Below are 19,904 nucleotides of genomic sequence, written 5' to 3' on the forward strand. Positions count from 1 at the left end.
GCCTGGGGTCGGGCTCCTGCTGGGTCTGGAGCCAGAGCCTCCCAGTCCTTTCTTCTTGGCCTTTCAGATCCCTTTTGAGAAAAACTGCGGGGAGGACAAGAAGTGTGAGGCTAACCTGGAGCTGTCCTCTGCTGACAGGTCTGGAAGACTTCCTCCCACTCCCACCTCCAGCCTTCCCTTCAATTCCGTCTGTGTCTTTCCTTTTCTTGGTACCAAGGAGTGAACTCAGGGGTACTCAACCACTGAGCCACATCCCCAGCCCTTTTTAATATTTTATTTAGAGACAGGGTCTTGGTGAGTTGCTTAGGACCTTGCTAAATTGCTGAGGCTGGCTTTGAACTCGCCATCCTCCTGTCTTAGCCTCCGGAACTGCTGGGATGACAGTTGTGCACCGCTGCGCTCTCCTGGGCTCATTCTCGATCTTTCTGATGCAGCAGCTCCCATGTGCTGGGAAAAAACACTGGACTTAAGACACCCCTCTCCCTGCACACTGCCTCTGAGAAATGCGGGTACCTTGTGGAGAACTCAAGTGCATAGGAGCTCATTTTGTGTGGCTTTACAGATCTTTCAGTTCTAAAGTCCCCACCCCGATCCTATTTCCTTCATCTTGGTTCCTATAACTTTTCCCTGATCCCCTCACCCTCAGACCCACAGTCCTGCGTCTGACGCCGTCTGCCAGTCTGACTGTGGGGTGGACACTGAATAACTCGGGAGAAGATGCTTACTGGGTCCAGCTGAACCTGAGCTTCCCCAGGGGACTCTCCTTCCGGAAGGTGAAGGTGCTCAAGGTGAGCCTGAGGGCAGCACCTACCTGCTGCTCTGATTCCCACCGCCTCTACTCCATCCTACATCCTGAGCAGTTGGCAGCAGCTGGTAGCGGAGGAAGTGAGTGTCATATCTGTGTTCCCAGCCTGATGGTCCCCCTTGAGCTCTGTGATCTGAGGTACAAAGTTTACCCTCTCTGAACCTCAGATTTCACAACCAAAAATGAGACTGGGGACACTCAGGGGGTTAGTGAGAGGGTCATACAAAAGGAGCATGTGGAAGAGACTCAGGGGCCATGTCCCCCATGCAGTTGGTGAGTAAGATGTACAGTTGAGTGAGATGGATCCGCCTCCCTGGTAGAGGCAACCAGAGTGATTTTGAGCAATGTCCTGGAGTGTTTGACATATAATGTTTACTTTTTAAGGACTATTATAAGAGCAATATATGATCACAATGGAAATTTGAAAATTACAGAGAAGTTTAAAGAAGACCATGATACGTACTTCTACAACTCAGCAATTGCTACCCTTCCCCCGCCCCTTTGTCCGAGGGATTGAACCCAGGGATGCTTAACCATTGAGTTACATCCCCGGCTCTTTTTATTTATTTTTTATTGGTTCTTTTTAGTGAGACATTTTGATAAAATTATACATTCACAGAATATGTCTTATTCTAATTAGGACCCATCCCAGTCTTGTGGATATACATGACGTACGTCACTGTGGTATATTCATATATGTACATGGGAAAGTTATGTCAGATTCTTTCCACTGTCTTTCCTATTGCTATCCTCCCTCCTTTCCTTTCATTCCCCTTTGTCTAATCCTCTGAACTTCTGTTCTTCCCCTCCCCACATTGTGAGTTAGCTCCCACATATCAGAGAAGATATTCACCCCTTGTTTTAGGGGGATTGGTTTATTTCACTTAGCATGATAGTTTCCAGATTCATCCCTTTACTATCAAATATCATAAAGTCTTCTTTATGGCTGAGGAGTATTCCATGGTGCATATATACCACATTTTCTTTCCTTTTTGTTTTTTATTTTAAGACAGAGTCTTGTCAAGTTGTTGAGGGTCTCACTAAGTTGCCGAGGCTGGCCTTGGAACTTGTGATCCTCCTGCCTCAGCCTCCTGAGTCACTGGGCTTACGGGTGTGTGCCACTATGCCTGGCCAATTACTACTTTAATCTTTTAGTGTTTATCCTTTTTACTTTTCTATATATAGTTTCATATATGCATATGTACATAGGTGTATATTATATATTATCTGTTTATTTATACACATACACAGTGCTGTGTACTTATTCTTTTTTTTTTTTCTTTTTGGTGATACTAAGGATTGAACCCAGGGCATTCTGCATGCTATGCAAGTGCTCTCCCACTGAGCTACACCCCCACATTGGGTACTTTTTCTATATTTGTTTTAACTAATTGACATTTTTGCCCTCCACATAGTTATTCCCCCTCCCATGTTTTAAAAAAAAAATTTATGGTGTTAAATATACACAATATGACTCTGCCCTTTAGGTCTGGGTTATTTCACTTAGCATAATGTTTTTGTTTGGAGTTGGTTTTTGTTTTTTTCGAGACAGGAGCTCACTGTGTTGCCCAGGTTCGTCTCCACCTCCTGGTCTCTAACAGTCTCCTGCCTCAGATTCCTGGGTAGATAAAAAAAAAACTACAGCACACACCACCATCTGACTCTGCCCTGATTCTTTGGCTCTGCCTCTCTGGGAATGTGCTATGACAGGGCAGGGGTCCTGGAGGAGGTTGATGACCCCTGGGGAACCCTGACCCCTGGTCTCCCTTCTCATTCCCAGCCGCACAGCCAGATGCCTGTGAGTTGTGAGGAGCTTCCCGAGGAATCCAGACTCCTGACCAGGACCCTTTTGTGCAACGTGAGCTCTCCCATCTTCAAAGCAGGCAGCTCGGTGAGTGAAGTGTGTGCTTGAAACCCAGCCGCCTGGGGGCCCTGAGCTGGAGGAGGGGAGGTAGACTTTGGCTCTGAGGAAGGGGGCAGGTGATTAGCCAGGAAGCCAATCCCTACCCCAGGGGGCATGTGTAGGAGCTGTTCTCTGTCACATTAGAAAACCTGGACCTTGGATGCAGACAAACTGGGACTGGGTTATTCGTTTTGTGACCATGGACACAAGACTGAACCATCTGGATCCTTGGTTTTCTCACCTGTACAATGGGGATGAAATGCTTAGCCAAGTGTTTGGGATGTAGTGAGCACCTGTGGTGGTCACTGCAGTCGTGGTGACTATGCTGGGGGCCATGAGGTGCTCAGACTGCTCCTGAGGCCCCCTGTCCTTCCCTGCTAGGTTGGTATCCAGGTGATGTTTAATATGCTGCTGAACAGCTCCTGGGAGGACTTTGTCGAGCTGCACGCCACTGTAAACTGGTGAGCAGGTCCTCAGAGGGCCCCTGCCAGCATCGCCACCACCCAGGCCTGGCCAAGCCCATCTAACTCCCTCTGCCTTGCCCTGATGTAGTGAGAATGAGGACCCGCTCCTCCTGGAGGACAACTCGGCCACCACCAGCATCCCTGTCCTGTACCCCGTCAACGTGCTCATCAAGGAGTGAGTCCTTCTGTGTTGTGTTGACCCCACTCCACCTCAGCCTCCCCACCCAGTCTTGATGCCCATGAGCTCCCCGCCCACGCACCCTTAATTTTCTTTCCTTCTTCTTTTTTTTTTTTTTTCTTTTTTGATTCTGGTGATAGAACTCAGAGGTGCCCTACCTCTGAGCTACATCCCCAGTTCTTTTTATTAATTTGAGATACCGTTTCTCTGAGTTGCTGAAGCTGGCCTCAAGCTTGAGATCCTCCTGCCTTAGCCTCCCAAGCTGCTGGAATTATAGGCATATGCCACTGTGCCTGGCTTCTCTTCCTTTTCTAGAGCTTGGGGCAGCACAGTAATTAGAACTGATCCCAGCCACAACCCCTGTGGTTTTCCACGTTCCAAAAATGGAGGGTCCTCTAAGAACTCAGGTCAGCATTAATTGATGGAATTTAAAACTCCACAGCAAGCTGCCTGGTGTCAGATGCTATGCCAGAGGCACTGCGTGGCTGTTTGCTTTCCCTGGAGCTTTTGACACCTCCATGGGGAAGCTGTACCTCTCTCTCCATTCGACTAATAAACAAACTGAGGCTCAGAGAAGAAAGGCACTTGCCCAAGGTCATATAGCCAGGAAGCACTGGAGCCAGGGTCTCAACTTTGTCTGGCTCTGTTAGCTGGTATTAGCTGTGCTAGAGTCTCTCTCTTCCTGGGCTCAGCAGTGCTGGAAGAGATTAAAGTCCCCACCATGACCCCTGCCCTCAGGGAGCTTACAGTCAAGCCAGAGAAACCAAACTCCTGCACCCCTAGAACCAGTGAATCTTAGAATGCTGGGGCAGGAAGGACTCACGGGGAACTCTAGTTGGACTTTCTAGTTTATAGAGAAGAAGATTAGAAAAGTTGAGGGGCTTTTTCAGATTGGCTCAGTGAGATAAGGACAGGTGCAGTATCTGAGTTCAGGTCTCTGATACTTTTGACCATAAATTCCAACTTGATATGAAATTATGAGCCAGTCAAGGTCAGGGTAAGTGGGGGAGAGGCGAAAGATTGATGAAGATGAGACTTGGACTGGGGTCTGGAGGATGGGGCAATTTGGAAAGGGCCAGAAAGGAGGCAAAGATCATAGCATAGGCAAAGGGATGAAGGTAGAGGGACCCATGTTGGGAATAGGGACTGGGCAGGTGCCACCAAGGGCAGGTGTGTGCAGGGGAGCAGAGGAAGGCAGTCTGGATATGGGAGCTTGGACCTGATCCTCCCAGGCAGCAGGGAGCCATGGACGGGTTCTGAGTAGTAGCATCAGGATCAGAGAGATGTCAGGAAGAGCCAGCCACATGCACTGGAAGCATGGGGCGGGGGAGGGGTGCAGAGGTTGACATGGTTATCAAGATAAACAGAGCTCAGAAGATTGGGGAGACGCTGGTGAGGTGACACTCAGCACAGAGGACACAGCCCCCAAAGCATGGCCCTGCCCACCAGGCACCTGTCTTATCTCTCCACTGTGGGGCTTTGGGCAAGAGGCTGGCCTTAGTTTCCAAAGAACTCAATGAGATGGTGCCCTTGTAATCCCTAGCCCCGTGCTGACAGTTCAAAGGCTTCCTAGAGTTCTGGATGACATCTCCTCCACCCTCAATTTCTGCTCTTCTCTCTCTACAGCCAGGAAAACTCCACACTGTATGTCAGTTTCACCCCCAAAGGTCCCAAGATTCACCAAGTCAAGCACATCTACCAGGTATGAACCTCAAAGGGGGAAGGGTCCTTATAGACCTGAACATATTCGTTCAGGCCTGCCCTGGGGATGGAGGTTGCACATGCCAATTAGACACAGTCTATCCTCAGTGGATCCAAGTCTGTCATCCTGCCTACAGAGCTTCACAGCCTCTACTTAAATGATTCCACCAGCAGTAGGCTCACTACTTCCTTTCCACCACTGGACATATCATTATGGGATCAGAACTTGAGAACAAGGACTCTGAGAGAGAACCTATATTTTTGCTCAAGCATTTAATGAACTGCTGTTCTACTTTAGGTACTTTGCTTGGTGCTGGGTCCCTGCCCATCACCAAGCCTAAGTTCTGCGACTGGTGCTTTATTCATACACCTGTGTCACTCCCACTCCAGCCTGTAAGGCCCTATTTGATAATCATTGCCATTCTCATTGAACAGATGAGACAGGTCAGTACCTTGCCTAGGTCACACCAGCTCCTAGGGGAAGGGATTCGATTCAGGCTTTCATTTGAATACCCAAATCCATGTGCTAAACCTCCAAATTCATGATTTGACATTGCTCCTGCAATATGGTCATTGCTGGGCAATGATCCCCACCCCCAACCCTCAACCACACCCCACCACCCCCAATTAGGGTTTCCTTATAGGTGACCTCAAAGGGAGTAGGAGGCATTGACTAAGTCAAGAGCATTTTCATTTTACTTTGTAGGATAAATATAATCCAGTACAGTACAGTGCAGAGGAGTGTAGTAAACTTTGCATACAATTGCTATCTTGTAGCTTTGGTCTCCACATGTTCCAAGCCAAATTTGTCATCTTCCCCTAAGTCAGCATTTCCTCTGACTTGCTCGGAATCCTTTTAAAGCACCAGCTTTTCCTCAAGTAGAATTGCCAAGTCTGCATGAATTTCTCTTCCTCTGTGCCTGGTCCCACTGTTCTATAGTCTGTATCCCTTTTCTCTTTGCCCCCTGATACTGTTCAGACTCAGTTTCTCATCTTCTTGCATCTGGATTGTTGAAACAGGCTCTAAGATTTCAGACAGGGAGATAGAGCTCTGTGGTAGAGCACTTGCCTAGCATAATATGCTAAGCCCTGAGTTCTATTCCCAGCACCACAATAAAATAAAATAAAATAAAGTTGCATACAATTTCAATGTGGCTAGTAAGGCCTAAATAGCCCAGCATTAAGAGTTATTAAAAATTTAAAAAATTTGAGGGGCTGGGGATGTGGCTCAAGCGGTAGCGTGCTCGCCTGGCATGCGTGCGGCCCGGGTTCAATCCTCAGCACCACATACAAACAAAGATGTTGTGTCTGCCGAAAAAACTAAAAAATAAATATTAAAAATTTGAGACAGGCCCTACATGGGGCCTGACCTGCCTTTCTGAACTTCTTCCATTCTATGCATCTTACAATCTACTCTTTCCTCAGCTACCACCATGATTCTCCATCACCTAGTTGATAGTACCGTGACTCCTCATGCTCAGGCCTTCTGGGTCCCATAGTTGGATCCCAATATGATGGCAGAATTCTCCCCATGTCTCCTTTCCACTCTCCAACCAATCACACTCACCTGGTATAGTTCTGACTCTCTGTATCTTCTCCTTCTGGATACCCTCCCATCTTTACCTATGAAAACCCTGGCAGACTCTCATAGTTAAGTTCAATTGCTGCCTCTGACATTAGGCCTTTTCGAGTTACTTTAACTGATATTTTAAGTGCCCACCAATGTTTGTTGAATGAATAACAATAGAACCCTTCATACTGGATATATATTTCCTTGCTTGACCTCCCTGAGACATATTGGTGCCACTTCTGTGTCACTTTTTTATGCATTCTGGGTCTCCAGCACCAGCACGAGTAGCTTGAGACAGGTCAGTAGCTTGCCTACGTCACACAAAAGCATTCAAGAGCTGGTCCTGGTGGCACACACCTATAATCCCTATAATCCCAGCAACTCAGGACACTGAGGCAGGAGAATCACAAGTTCAAGGCCAGCTTGGGCAATTTAGCAAGACCAGCAGCAACTTAACACTTGGTGTCAAATTTAAATTTAAGTTTAAAAATTTTTTTTAAAGGCCTAGGGATATAGCTCAATGGTAAAGTGGATTTAGATATTCAATCCCCAGGACCTAAAAAGTAAAATAAAATAAAATAATTAAATAAAAGCCAGATATTTTAGTCAGCATTTTTTGGTGCTGTGATCAAAAGACCAGACAAGATCAAAGTGGAGAAGGAAAAGTTGATTTAGGGTTCACGGTTTCAGAGGTCTCAGTCAGTAGACCGCCAACTCCACTGTCCTGGGGCCCAAGATCAGGCAGAAGATCAAGGCAGAAAAAAGGAAAGCAATCCAGGACCTGACAATCAGGAAGCAGAGAGTGCTCTGCTCACCGAGGACAAAATATATACCCTGAAGGCACACCCTCAGTGAACCACATCCTCCAGCCACACCCTGCCTGCCTATTGTTACCACAGTAATCCCTACCAGTGGATTAATGCACTGTTTAGGTTAAAGCTCTCATAACCCAATTATTTCACCTTAAACTCTCTTGCATTGTCTCATACCTGAGTTTATTTGGGACACCCTAAATCTAAACCAGGCAGCTCCTGCCTATAATCTTAGAGATTTAGGAGGTTGAGGCAGGAGGATTGAAAGTTTGAAACCAGCCTCAGCAATTTAGTGAGGCCCTAAGCAATTTAATGAAACCATGTTTCAAAAAAAAAAAAAGATTTGGGGATGTAGTGTTAAACCACGATGCAAAGATAAGACCACCGACTCCAATTTTAAATCAAATTAAAGCAAGCTTGTAATTCTGACTAGCTGGGACAGTCCCTCTCCCGAAATCAATGGGATAGAAGACAGCACTCCAGCTATCTAGGCACAGTTTTATAGCACAAAAAGTTGCAAAAGGGGGTTGTCTTGAGAACTTACAGATAACAGGATTTTGACAAGCATAATACAAAGGCAGGTAGCAAGTTAATGAGTAAATTTAAATCCCAACATCAGAATTTATGAGGGGCCATTAGCGTTTCAGAGAGGGTGGTTATCTGGCCAGGGAAAGCCAGAATTTATGAGGCGTCACTAAGGTTTCAGAGGGGGTTGTTATCTGTTCAGGGAAAGCCAGGCCTGGGTGAGTTCAAGGCGCGGGCAGGCATTCCAAGCCAGTTTAAAACATCAAAATATGGCCAGGCCAAATAGAAATCCTAATATTTTACAGAAAACAGAAATGATTCTTTTATAACTTTTGACAAGATGGCTCCTAATTTTAAGAATGAATTAGGCTAGGTTTATCAATAGCTCAGTGGTAAAGCCCCTGGGTTCAATTCCCAGGATCCCCCCCCCCAAAAAAAAACACCCTACTTTTCTGGCTGGGGTTGGCTAGCTCAGTGGTAAGAACATATACTTTAGCATGTGCAGGACCTTGAGTTCAATTCCCAGCACCTAAACAAAAGCACAAAACTACCTTTTTTTCAGCCTGTTACGTACTAGACACCATGTCAAGCAATAAGGAATAGGAGATGAAATAAGACATTGCCTCCGTAGTCAGGAAGTTCAAGGTCTAGTGGAGTTTGAGACACAGAAACAGACACTTTGCCATCCTGCCAGGGATGACCAGTGCTGTGGGACACAGGAGGAGGAAACTGCCCTCTCTTTGGGGCAGCAGTAAAACCTTCAGAGATGATGATGGGGCAGGGCCTAGCAGGTGTGTGAGGGTTTGCCATGTGAAGAGCAGAGAAGCCACACTGAAAAGCTGTGAGGGCAGGCCAGGTGTGGGTCATCAGTGCCCAGTGCCCACAAATAGTGGACTCATCCAGTGAGGACTGCAGGGCACTTGGGTGGAGTGGCAGTTGGCGTGGTTGGTATTCAGTCTCTGAAGTCCCTGTCCTCTATGCCAGGTGAGGATCCAGCCTTCTGTTCATGATCACAACATGCCAACCCTAGAGGCCTTGGTTGGAGTGCCACAGCCTCACAGCGAGGGGCCCATCACACACCAGTGGCACGTGCAGATGGTGAGTGCTGCCCGGAGAAGGGGGCTGCCCAGGCCTGTGGGTGAACTTGTCCTGGGTTCAAAGCTTGGAGCTGGATATGGGAAGCGGGTGAGAATGGAGGGATCCAAGTCCCATAGACTCAGTGATGTCTAAAATAACTAAGGGCCAGTGGGGGAAGAAAACTAGAATGCTAATGTCTTTACTCGGGTGGAAAGAGGCCCCAGACCAACTGGAGACCCCACATCTTCATTCCTAGGATCCTCCTGTCTCCTGCCATCGTGAGGAACTGAGAAAGTTGCCCAGTGCAGCTGAGGTATGAGCATGTGAGCTAAGAAACTGGGCTGGGGCCAGGCACAGTGGTGCACTCCTGTAACCCCGTTATTCAGGAAGCTGAGGCAGGAGGGTCGCAAGTTCAGAACCGGCTCTCAGCAACTCAGCGAGATCCTGTCTCTAAATAAAATATGAATCGAAAATGTAAATAAATAAATATAAATTTATAAATTTTACAAATATGAAATATATATAAAATAGGGCTGGGGATGTGGCTCAGTCGTTAAACACCCCTGGGTTCAATCCCCTGTACTGCTCCCCCACCCCCCCAAAAAAAGAAATAGCAAGGGAAAGAAAACAAATTTAAATGTTTTTAAACTTTAAAAATAAGAAAGGCTGGGGATATAGCCCAGCCCAGTGGTAGAGAACCCCTGAGTTCATCCCTGGTACCACAAAAATGGGGGTGGGGTAGGGGTGTAGCTCAGTGGTAAAGCCCCCTGGGTTCAATCTCTGGTACAAAAAAAAAAAAGAAAGAAAGAAATCAGTCTGCGGTTGGGTAGTATGCAAAGGGACAATAGCCCTCTCTGATACCCCTGTATTCCTGACCCCGTCAGCCTTGTCTCCCAGGAGTCCAGTTCCACTGCCCATTTGTCTTCAGTCAGGAGATCCTCGTCCATGTTACCGGGACCGTGGAGCTGGTGGGCGAGATTGAGGTACCATCTACTCAAAACTGGTGATGGGGAGTAGTCAGGGCCTAGGAGCCTCGGTGGGTGGTAGTGCATGGGAACTCCCCCAAATAGTCTACTTCTATTTTTCTTTCTGTCTGGATGAAAAATTCCCCAAGTTTAGACAGTTGCAGATGAAAGAGAACTATGATTTGCTTGATATTTGCAGGGCTGTTTTTGTGAGTCTACGGAAGGGGATGTTCTTTATGGGAAAAACCTCCCTTCCAGCAATGAGGAGGTGCCCATGGTAGAGAACTGGGTAGAGGAGGGTCACCCCACTGGTCCCACTCCCCTCTTCTCCCCTTTGTGTTAAAGTGGGGGCAGAAGTCAGTGAGTTCTCCGTCCTTGTTCTCCTGGTCCTGATGCCTCCCCACCCTTCCAACAGGCCTCTACCACGTTCAGCCTCTGCAGCTCGCTCTCCATCTCCTTCAATAGCAGCAAGCACTTCCACCTGTATGGCAGCAATGCCTCCATGGCCCAGGTATCTACCCACTTAGAAGTCCCAGGAACAGGCAGCAGAGGGCTTTCAGGCCAGGTACACACACCCACAACCCCAGTCAAAGCCATCTGCCCTGGGGAATTTCCCACCCCACTTGGGTGCAAGCAGACCCCAAGGTCACCCCTCTGAGATAAGGTAGACTCAGGTGTCAGCTAAAGATCAATCAGATGGCAGTTTAGCAAAGGGTCCCCAACCCAGCAATGAACATAGAGAGGGTGCTCAGAGCAGTACAAAGGTTCAGGGAGTGATCAGAGAAGGCGGGGGACCAAGAAGTGTAGACAGCCCCACAGATGAATCTTAAAGCAGAAGCAGAAGCCAGATTCAGATTTGAATGCTGAGCTGAGATTCTGGCACTGTGTGCTGGGGCTAATGGGAAGCCATATAAGTCTTTGGGAAGACTTATATGTAGGTTGTAGGTTGTAGGTTGACCTAGCCACTGTGGTGACTATAGTGGGTGACACATTTGAGAGAGGGGGTCTGGAGCCAGAGTCCAGTGCTCCAATAAGCCCAGATGGACATGGTGAGACTGGAGACTGGGTGGTATGGGAACTTTTAGGGATGGGAAGGCTTGCACTCAGCTGCCCCTCCTCCCCCAGGTCCTCATGAAGGTCGACGTGGTTTACGAAAAGGAGATGCTCTATCTGTATGTGCTGAGTGGCATTGGAGGGCTGCTACTACTGCTACTAATTTTCGCAGCGTTATACAAGGTAAGAACTTCTGAGAGGAATGGGCATTGCCAAGACTGGGGGGTGCCCTTTGGCAGGAGCCAGGGAGGAGACCACTGTGTTCAGGGAGCATTAGAGCCAGAAAAGGTGTCAACTTATCTCCTCTTTCTGCAGATAAGGCTACTGAGGTCCAAAGAGCATGTGAGGTTTTTTCCCACTATTGCTCAGTCCAGCACTGGCAGAGCCAGGACTAGGTACCCTAGAAAGGAGGGACAAGGATGCCCATGTAGCAGGGCCTCCTGGTGCCAAGTCCCATAGTACAGAGGCATATGCCAAAATATGGTCCCTGTCTTCCCAAAGGGAAGGCATAATGAGTGCCACACTGGGGACCTGTGTACTCTGGAACCTGTCATACAGGGACCTCACTCAGGCTGGGAGGGCCTGGGAAGTCCTCCTAAGAGAGGTGGCATTTGTTGGGATTTGAAAAATGACTAGAAGATAGAGATGAAGAGTGAAGGGCATATGATCCAGGTAAAGAACCTCAAATATTACAGAAAAGAGAGCACAGAAAATCAAAGTTTCTCTCTAATTTCTCTCTAATTGCATTCCCGGAGGGTTGTCATAAACTCCCATTTTGTTTTTATTCCTTCAAATTCTGATTTCATTGTTAATATATGTGTGCATGTGAGTGTGAGAGAAAAGAGAGGGCTGGGGTTGCGGCTCAGTGGTGGAGCGCTTGCCTCACATGTGTGAGACATTGGGTTGGATCCCCAGCACCACGTAAAAATAAATAAATAAGTAAAGGTATTGTGTCCATCTACAACTAAAAAATATTTTAACAAAGAGACAAGAGAAATTTTATGTGTGTATAGGTGAAGAACACAAATGGAGTAATACTATAAAGACTTCTTGGGAGCTTGTGTTTTCCACTTAACTCACTCACACTCTCTCTCTCTCTCTCTCTCTTTTTTTTTGGCGGGGGCGGGAGTACTGGGGATTTAGCCCAGGGGTGCTTTACCACTGAGTCACATTCCCCCAGCCCCCAGCTCTTTTTACTTTTTATTTTGAGGCAGGATCTCACTAAGTTGCTTAGGGCCTTGCTAAGGGATGAAGCTGGCCTTGAACTTGCAATCCTCCTGCCTCAGCCTCCCAAGCCACTGGGATTACAGGCGTGCGCCACTGTGCCTGGTATCTACTTGATACTACATCTTGATGTTCGTCAGCTTTACCTCCTGCTTTTGAACTTGGCTAGTTTTCTAATATCTGGATGTCCCATTTTTTATTTAACAAGTTCCTATTTTGTTTTTTAGTTTTCTCATACTGGGGATTGAACCCAGAGAAGCTCTACCACTGAGTCTCCCAGCCCTCTTTGTTTTTTGTTTGTCTGTTTGTTTTGTTTTGTTTTTCAATATTTTGAGATGTGGTCTTGCTAAGTTGCCCAGGCTGGCCTTGAACTTATGATCCTCTTGTCTAAGCCTCCCAAGTCACCAAGATTAAACAAGTTCCCTATTGATGAGCAATGAACATTTGGATTGCTTCTCATTCCCGTCTGTTTTAACCAATGTGTCAAAGACTCTTTTTACCAATATCCTTGCACATTCTTTCAAATATTTTTTAGACTTAATTCCTAGAAGTGAAAGCACTGGGGAAAATATATGTATGTTTTGAGCTTTCAACAAGTATGTACATATAATAAGCACTATATAAGTGTTGGCTCTTCATGTTTGTTACTAAATACTGTCAAATAACTGGTCAATGGGCTGGGGAATAGCACTTGCCTAGTGTATGGGGGGCCATGGGTCAATCCCCAGCGCTGGGAGGAAAAAAAGACACTCATTTAAAAGATTGAAACATGACATTTTGATGAGCCAAAAAATGAACTACTAGTGCTGGAGATGTAGCTGTACTGTAGCTCAATGGTAAAGTGCTTGCCTAGAACTCATGAGGCCCTAGGTTTAATCCCCAGCACTGCAGAAAAAAAGAGTGAACTACTAAACTTAAAGCTTTTAAAAGTATTTCCAGCCAGGCAGGGTGGCACACACCATAGTCCCAGCAACCTAAGAGGATGAGGAAGGAGGATCACAAGTTCAAGACCAGCCTGGGCTATTAACAAGACCCTGTCTCAAAATAAAAAAATAAAAATTGGGCTAGGGGTGGCTAGGGTTATGGCTCAGTGGTAGAACACTTGCCTCAAATGCATGAGGTACTGGGTTCGATTCTCAGCACCACATTTAAAATAAATGAATAAAATAAAGATCCATCAACAACTAAAACAAAAAAAAATTGGGCTGGGGATGTGACTCAGTGGTAAAGCACCCTGGGTTCAATCCCCAGTATCAAAACAAACAAACAGTATGAAGGGCTGGGCATGTAGATCAATGGTAAAGCACTTGCTTAGCATGTGTGAGCCCCTCGGTTACATTCCCCAACACACAAAAAAGTTTTTTCAAGATTTATATGTACATATATTTTCCCCCACCAAAGAACCAAGCTTTCAGATGACAGAGTGTCTTCACATGTTGTTGGAACTGACTGGTCCAAAATGCTGCCTGGACTTTTGCTCACTAAATATCTGTCTTCCTTCAGGTTGGATTCTTCAAACGGAACCTGAAGGAGAAGATGGAAGCTGATGGAAATGTTCCAAATGGAATCGCTGGAGAAGACTCTGGAGAAGCATCTCAGGAAAAGTCCATGGATCTGGATTGTTTAGAGCCCCTCCAGGGAGAGGAGGCCCAGGATGGAGGTGACAAGGACTGAGGTCCAGGCTTGATGCACAGAGGACCCAGAACTGGACTTAAGATGCCTGGGGCTAGTCAGCCTCTGCCTGCATTGCAGGCCTCAGTTTCCTGGTTTTGAGCATGGATCTCATTCCCGCCTGTCTCTTCTGCAGATTCACGGTGAGAATCTACAGAGGTGAGGCCTTGTGGTCCTCAGATGGTCCTGGCTCCCACCAGCCTGTCTTAGTTTTCTCCCCTGGAAGAGAATATCTAATTTAAATTGAAATTTAAATTTGAACCGCAGTCTCAGAACCTAGTGATACTCTGGCCTTCTCCTTTGCCCTTGAATGTCCAGAGGCCTCGGATTCCCAGAACTTGCCCCTATACTCTCTCCTTCTAGTGTTAGTCCCCCCCCCCCATTCTGTTGCCAGAGAACAAATGTGATCCGTGTAACTGCATTGCTATAGCAAATGTCAAAGACCACCTTCCTTAAGAAGACTTTCAAGATCTTGCAGAATTGGGTCCCTACAGTTCTGGAGATGTCCTACCTCCCTTTCTAGGCTTCTGTTATTCCAGCCTTTCTTGGCTGCCAAACTCCTTCCTCTCTTGCTGCATCTGCCCAGACAGCCCCCTGTGCCTGGAACATTCCTACCCTTCAGATCTCTGCCTACTTGTCATTTCCTCAAGGCAGCCCCCATCCTGGCTCAATCCAGCTCTACATTGTCCACACTTACACCGGTCTGAACCTGTTCCTTGTCCCCCAGGTTGTATGTGTTCACTGCTTAATGATTTATTTAATTTCAATCTCTCAAATAGTGAACTCCATGAATGTAAGGAGTGCGTAACTGTCCCCATTCACCTTAGAATCACTGATGCTATCTCAGGGTAGGGCACACAGCAGGTGTTTGTCACAATTTCATTAAATTCATGATGGAACCTATGGAAAGATACAGAAAATGTTTGGACAGGCCCTTGGGAACCCTGTCAAGGCTCAGCCTTCACAGGTTCTGCCCCTCTCCTGGTTCCACAGTGCCTGCTCAGAGGAAAGCCAAGCTCAAAATGGAATGGGTTCCACTGGTGTCTTGCCACCAAGCACAGTGCCTGTACATATTTGCCCAGTAAATGTGAGATTAGGTCCAGTTTTGTCATGTTTTTGTGCTGGTGCAACATTCCGGACTGGTTCAATTAGATAAACATTCCCCTTTCAACCTAAGAGGTTGCAGTTCTCCCTAAGAGGAACCAAAATGGTCAGCTCTGCCTCTTCCTTCTCTGTGACTCTCTCCTTCTCTCTCTCTCTCTCTCTCTCCCCTTCCCTCCTTCTTATCCTCCCTCTTTTTTTCTTTTACCATGGTGACCCTTAGATACTGATCTGTGCCTGACCTTGTAGGTTTTATTAAAAAGAGAAGGAGAGGGGCTGGGATTGTGGTTCAGCGGTAGAGTGCTCCCCTAGCACGAGCAGGACCTGGGTTCGATCCTCAGCACCACATAAAAATAAAGGAATTGTGTTGTGTCCATCTACACCTAAAAAATAAATATTTTTTTAAAAAAGGAGAGAGACTGGTGGTGTAGCTCAGTGGTAGAACACTTGTCTAAAATGCATGAGGCCCTGGATTCAATCCCCAGCACCACAAAGGACAAAGGTGGGGCGGGGGGAAAGACTGAATCAGAGAAAAGGTAGACAAGGTTAGGGGCATTTGATAATTTATTAAGATGGGAGTATAATCCAGTAATAATGGTGCATGCCTGTAATCCCAACTACTTGGGAGGCTAAGACAGGAGGGTCACAAGTTCAAGGCCAGACTGAGCAACAAAGTGAGACCCTGTTTCAAAATAAACATTAGAAAAGGACTCAGTGGTATGTTTGTGCATGCTTGAGACCTGGGTTCAGTGATCCCCCACACCTTCCTCATCTTTTATTTAGAGCAAGGATGGAAGAGGTATGGCCCTCAAGTACCTCCTTTAGAGGAGAAAGAGGGGGCCAGTCATTGCTGTCTTCCTGTGCTCAATAGGACCCCAAGGAAATATTGAGTGACTAGGATCAGCTCCTGGTCTAGCACTGGGAAGAGAGAACATGGTGCAATATTTTGGTTCCCCAGGCAGTGACTGCCCCCTTCTGCCTAGAGAAGATGACATAAACATTCCCAAGCCTGGCATGCAAGACCCAAGATGGTCATTCAAAGCCTCCTAGCCTCTCCAACCTCACCACCCATTCTCCTGGTCAAGCCCCCAAAGAACCTGGGGCTGGCCCATAAACAAGATAGCAGAAAGGAAGAACTGAGACCCATTTTCCCAGAGTGGAGAAAATGTTTAACTGCCCAGAATATCACAGAACTAAGAACAGCACATGAAATGATCTGTAGGGCTCATGAAAGGTAAGTCAGGTTCTTTTCATTCAGTGGGTCTTGAGGGCTTTGTGTCCAGCTCTGTCCTGGGATCTGAAGATTTAGTGATGAAAATGGCAAATCTCTGCTCTCAAGAAGTTTGTTCCAGTGGGAAAATAGTACGGTGACTTCAGGTAGTGATTAGGGCTAGGAAGAAAAGAAAGCAGGATAACAGGTTAGGGAGTGATGCAGAAGGCCATGGGTGGTCAGGGAAGTATCTCTGAGGAGGTGAGATTTTGAGACATACTTGCACACACACACCCACACACACACACACACAAAAAAAAAAGATTGTTTTCATCGAGTCTGGAACCAAAAAAGCAAGTCTCATTTCAGGATGAGAACTGCCATCATTTGCATCTAGGAATCTCTTCTAACTGGTCCTCCCTACTTGCCTTTCTCTGCCTTTATGACTTTACACAAAATGCTCATTCCACCTCTCCTTTTCCTTTCTTTTTTTTTTTTTGTTTTTTGTTTTTAGATGGGGGTCTCCCTATATTTCCCAGGATGGCCTTGAACTTCTGGACTCAAGTGATCCTCTCACTTTAGCCTTCCAAATAGCTGGGACTATGGGCACACACCACCACACCTGGATTCTACCTCTTTTCTGTCCGATACGATTTTCCTTACTTCAAAGCACTTGAGCTTTCTTCATTCACTCGATTCCATCAGCACTGAGCTTCCTCCTCACTGGGGCCCATCACGCTGCCTCTGAGCAGGCTTCTCTCCAAACTGTTAGGTCCTGCAAGGAGGATAAAGCCTCATTTGTGTCTTAGCAACACCCGCTCCTCCCCAGGGCTGGCACAAGGGGCTGTTCCATAAGTGTCTAATTCTGCGGTACTTAATATGAGGATTCTTTTATGCTTTTAAAACTATTGAGGATTCTCCAAAGAACCATTTTTATATGGGTTATATCTATTGTTATTTATTAAATTAGAAGTTAAAAATGGAAAAAAAAGTTAAAACATAAGAACATCCAAGCCCATATTCCACATGAACCATCAGAATAATGATATATGTCATTGCAAATCATAACTAGAAAATGCTGTATTTTCAAGAGAGAGTGAACAAAGAACATCTTAATATTGTTAAGGAAAATAGTCAAACTTCAGTCAGATCTGGTTTGAATTCAGGCTCTGCTGCCTCCTAGATGTGTCCTTGGGACTTGTTTTTTTCATCTGTAAAATGGCAATAAAAACTATATGTATACTTCAGAGCTCCTGTGAGCATTAAATGAGATGACACTTGCAAACTGCTTAGCACTATTCCTAGCCCATATATGCTTACTAATGGTAGTGGATGGCAATGGTTTTCCTTGTGCAGGCTGTAGCAGAAAGCCAAATAGAGAGACCTAATCTGGAGTTCGAGTTCTCCCATTAGCTTGCTGTGTGATCTTGGGAAAGAAACCTGCCCTTTCTGGTTTTTTTTTTTTTTTCCCCCTACTCTGGAAGTTTCTCAGGAGCTGTCATAGAAGAGAAGGGTGGAGTGTGATCACCTAAATCCTCACCCTTATTTGATCTGCTTTTATATACAATGGACCTTTTATCCACAAACTTTATCACATCTGCCAATTCAACTAATTGTGGATTGAAAATATTTAGGACACTGGGGATGTAGCTCACTGGTACAGCATGTGTCTCACATGCATGATGCCCTGGGTCTAATCTCCAGCACTACAAAATATATATTCAGAAAAAATTGCATTTGTACTGAATATGTCAGATTTTTTTCTTGTCATTATTCCTTAAAACAATGCAGTTTAATGATTAATTACATGTATAGGGATTATAAGTAATCTAGAAATGATTTAAAGTGGCTGGGCAAGGTGGCACATGCCTTTAATCCCAGTGGCTCAGGATGCTGAGGCAGGAGGATCATGAGTTCAAAGCCAGTCTCAGCAACTTAGCAAGGCCCTTAAGCAACTCAGCAAGACCCTGCCTCAAAATAAAATACAAAAAAGGACTGAGTATGTCACTCAGTGGTTAAGCACCCCTGGGTTCAATCCCCAGTATCAAAAAAAAGTGTATGGGAAAATTATATAAAGAACCTGAGCATCCTCAGATTTTGGTATCTTCAGGGGGTCCTGGAGCCAATTACCCATGGATACTGATGAATATTGAGGGTCTGTTCAAACAAGCCACTTGTAATTAAATGTCACAGGTCTTGTGCCCTGGGTCTTCCAGTTTTCAAGGGTCTATAGACATGTTTGGGAGCTGAATACAAAAATCAACTTCAAAATACAAAAATAAAATTATAGAATTGAAATGAAGGGTTAAGTAAATGCACAAATATGTCAGGTAGTCAGGTGCAGTACTATTAAACATTTATAGCTATGTTGTTATTTTACATGTGGTAGTTGGAGTATTTTAATATTTGAAATTATGTGTGGTAGAATGTCAATACAAAAAGTCTGCATCAGCTGGGCCCTGTGGCATGCACCTGAGGCAGGAGAATCACTGGAATCCAGGAGTTTGAGGGCTGCCTGGGCAACATTTAACCCCATTTAAAAAAATATATTCATCAGGTTCATAAAGGTTGGGCTGAGGAGGTAGCTCAGTGATACAGTGCTTCTCTACCATGCATGAGACTCTTAAGTTTGATCCCCAGTTCCCCCCCACACACACACACACACAAATTCATAAAGATCTTGAAATTATTATTAAGATTTCATTTGACAATGATGTTTTACTTTGTGTGTGTGTGTGTGTGCGCGCACACACACACACGTTGAGGCTTGAACCCAGGGTGTTGTGCATGAATGCTAAGTAAAAGCTCTGCCTGGGAGCTAAAATCCCCAGTTCCTACTTCCAAAAATATTTTAGTTTGAAAACCAAACAAACTGAACTGCATAACTCTAGAGCTTGCAGATAATGAGAGGCTGGTCTGAAATGTGCTCCAAGAAGTTATTTGCTCTTTGCAAGTTATAAGGCCCTGAGGATGGGTATGGGGTTGGATCCAGAGACCCAAGAGATTTAAATATGCCTGTGTAACCAAGCTGCTGGAGAGAGTCAGAGCCACATAGATATAATCTGAATGTCACATCTGCCTCTTGGCCACAGAGTAACTTTAAGTCACTTAGCTCTATGAGTTCTTTTCTTATCTGTGAATAAAATAAGTAAACCTTCAGAGAGAACTATCAGGCCCTTAGTAGTCTTTATCTCAAAATGTGTCCAGCAGCAAGTGATTCCCCGAGTTGTGGCATCTGTCCTCTCTAGCAAAGGTCACAAGAGGCCACACTTCAGATGGCACTTTCCATCCATTCCTGAGGGGCCAAGAGTTAAGAAGGCTAGGACTGGATGGAAAAGTAACACAAAAGTGGGGCAGGGATGGGGGGTCCCACACCAACTGGCACGGGGGCATTAAAAAGGAAGCAGAATTGTGGCAAATTCAGCCCAGTGTGGTGGGAGGGTCATGAGAGTAAGAAAAATGATCCAGTCTTCACACCTGATCAAATATACACTGTGCTTTGGGTGAAGCTGTGATAGCAGCTGCCCATTCTGGTCTCAGAGCCTGGACAAAGGATCTGCACAAGATAGTGGCTGGAGATTGCAGCTTAAGGGAAGAGCAACTGGGTGCTAGGAACCAGGGAGAGATGACAATCAGGGTGTTTTC

General features: G+C 45.9%; 1 protein-coding gene across 2 annotated transcripts in view; it reads left to right on the forward strand.

Moving 5' to 3' along the window:
* Itgal (integrin subunit alpha L) overlaps window positions 1–15,462 on the forward strand; it is a 43,510-nt gene extending 28,048 nt beyond the window's left edge. For both annotated transcript variants that reach the window (XM_027948764.3, XM_027948765.3), the window contains exons 20-31: window positions 68–138; window positions 647–788; window positions 2,586–2,696; window positions 3,090–3,169; window positions 3,261–3,347; window positions 4,977–5,052; window positions 8,943–9,056; window positions 9,292–9,348; window positions 9,920–10,018; window positions 10,416–10,511; window positions 11,126–11,236; window positions 13,781–15,462. In XM_027948764.3, the coding sequence (XP_027804565.3) occupies window positions 68–138; window positions 647–788; window positions 2,586–2,696; window positions 3,090–3,169; window positions 3,261–3,347; window positions 4,977–5,052; window positions 8,943–9,056; window positions 9,292–9,348; window positions 9,920–10,018; window positions 10,416–10,511; window positions 11,126–11,236; window positions 13,781–13,951 (1,215 nt within the window). In that variant the 3' untranslated portion in view covers window positions 13,952–15,462. The remainder of the gene's footprint in view (window positions 1–67; window positions 139–646; window positions 789–2,585; window positions 2,697–3,089; window positions 3,170–3,260; window positions 3,348–4,976; window positions 5,053–8,942; window positions 9,057–9,291; window positions 9,349–9,919; window positions 10,019–10,415; window positions 10,512–11,125; window positions 11,237–13,780) is intronic.
* The last annotated feature ends 4,442 nt before the right edge of the window (window positions 15,463–19,904 follow it).

This window comes from Marmota flaviventris, chromosome 19, assembly GCF_047511675.1.
Source record: "Marmota flaviventris isolate mMarFla1 chromosome 19, mMarFla1.hap1, whole genome shotgun sequence".
NCBI classification, from domain to species: domain Eukaryota; kingdom Metazoa; phylum Chordata; class Mammalia; order Rodentia; family Sciuridae; genus Marmota; species Marmota flaviventris.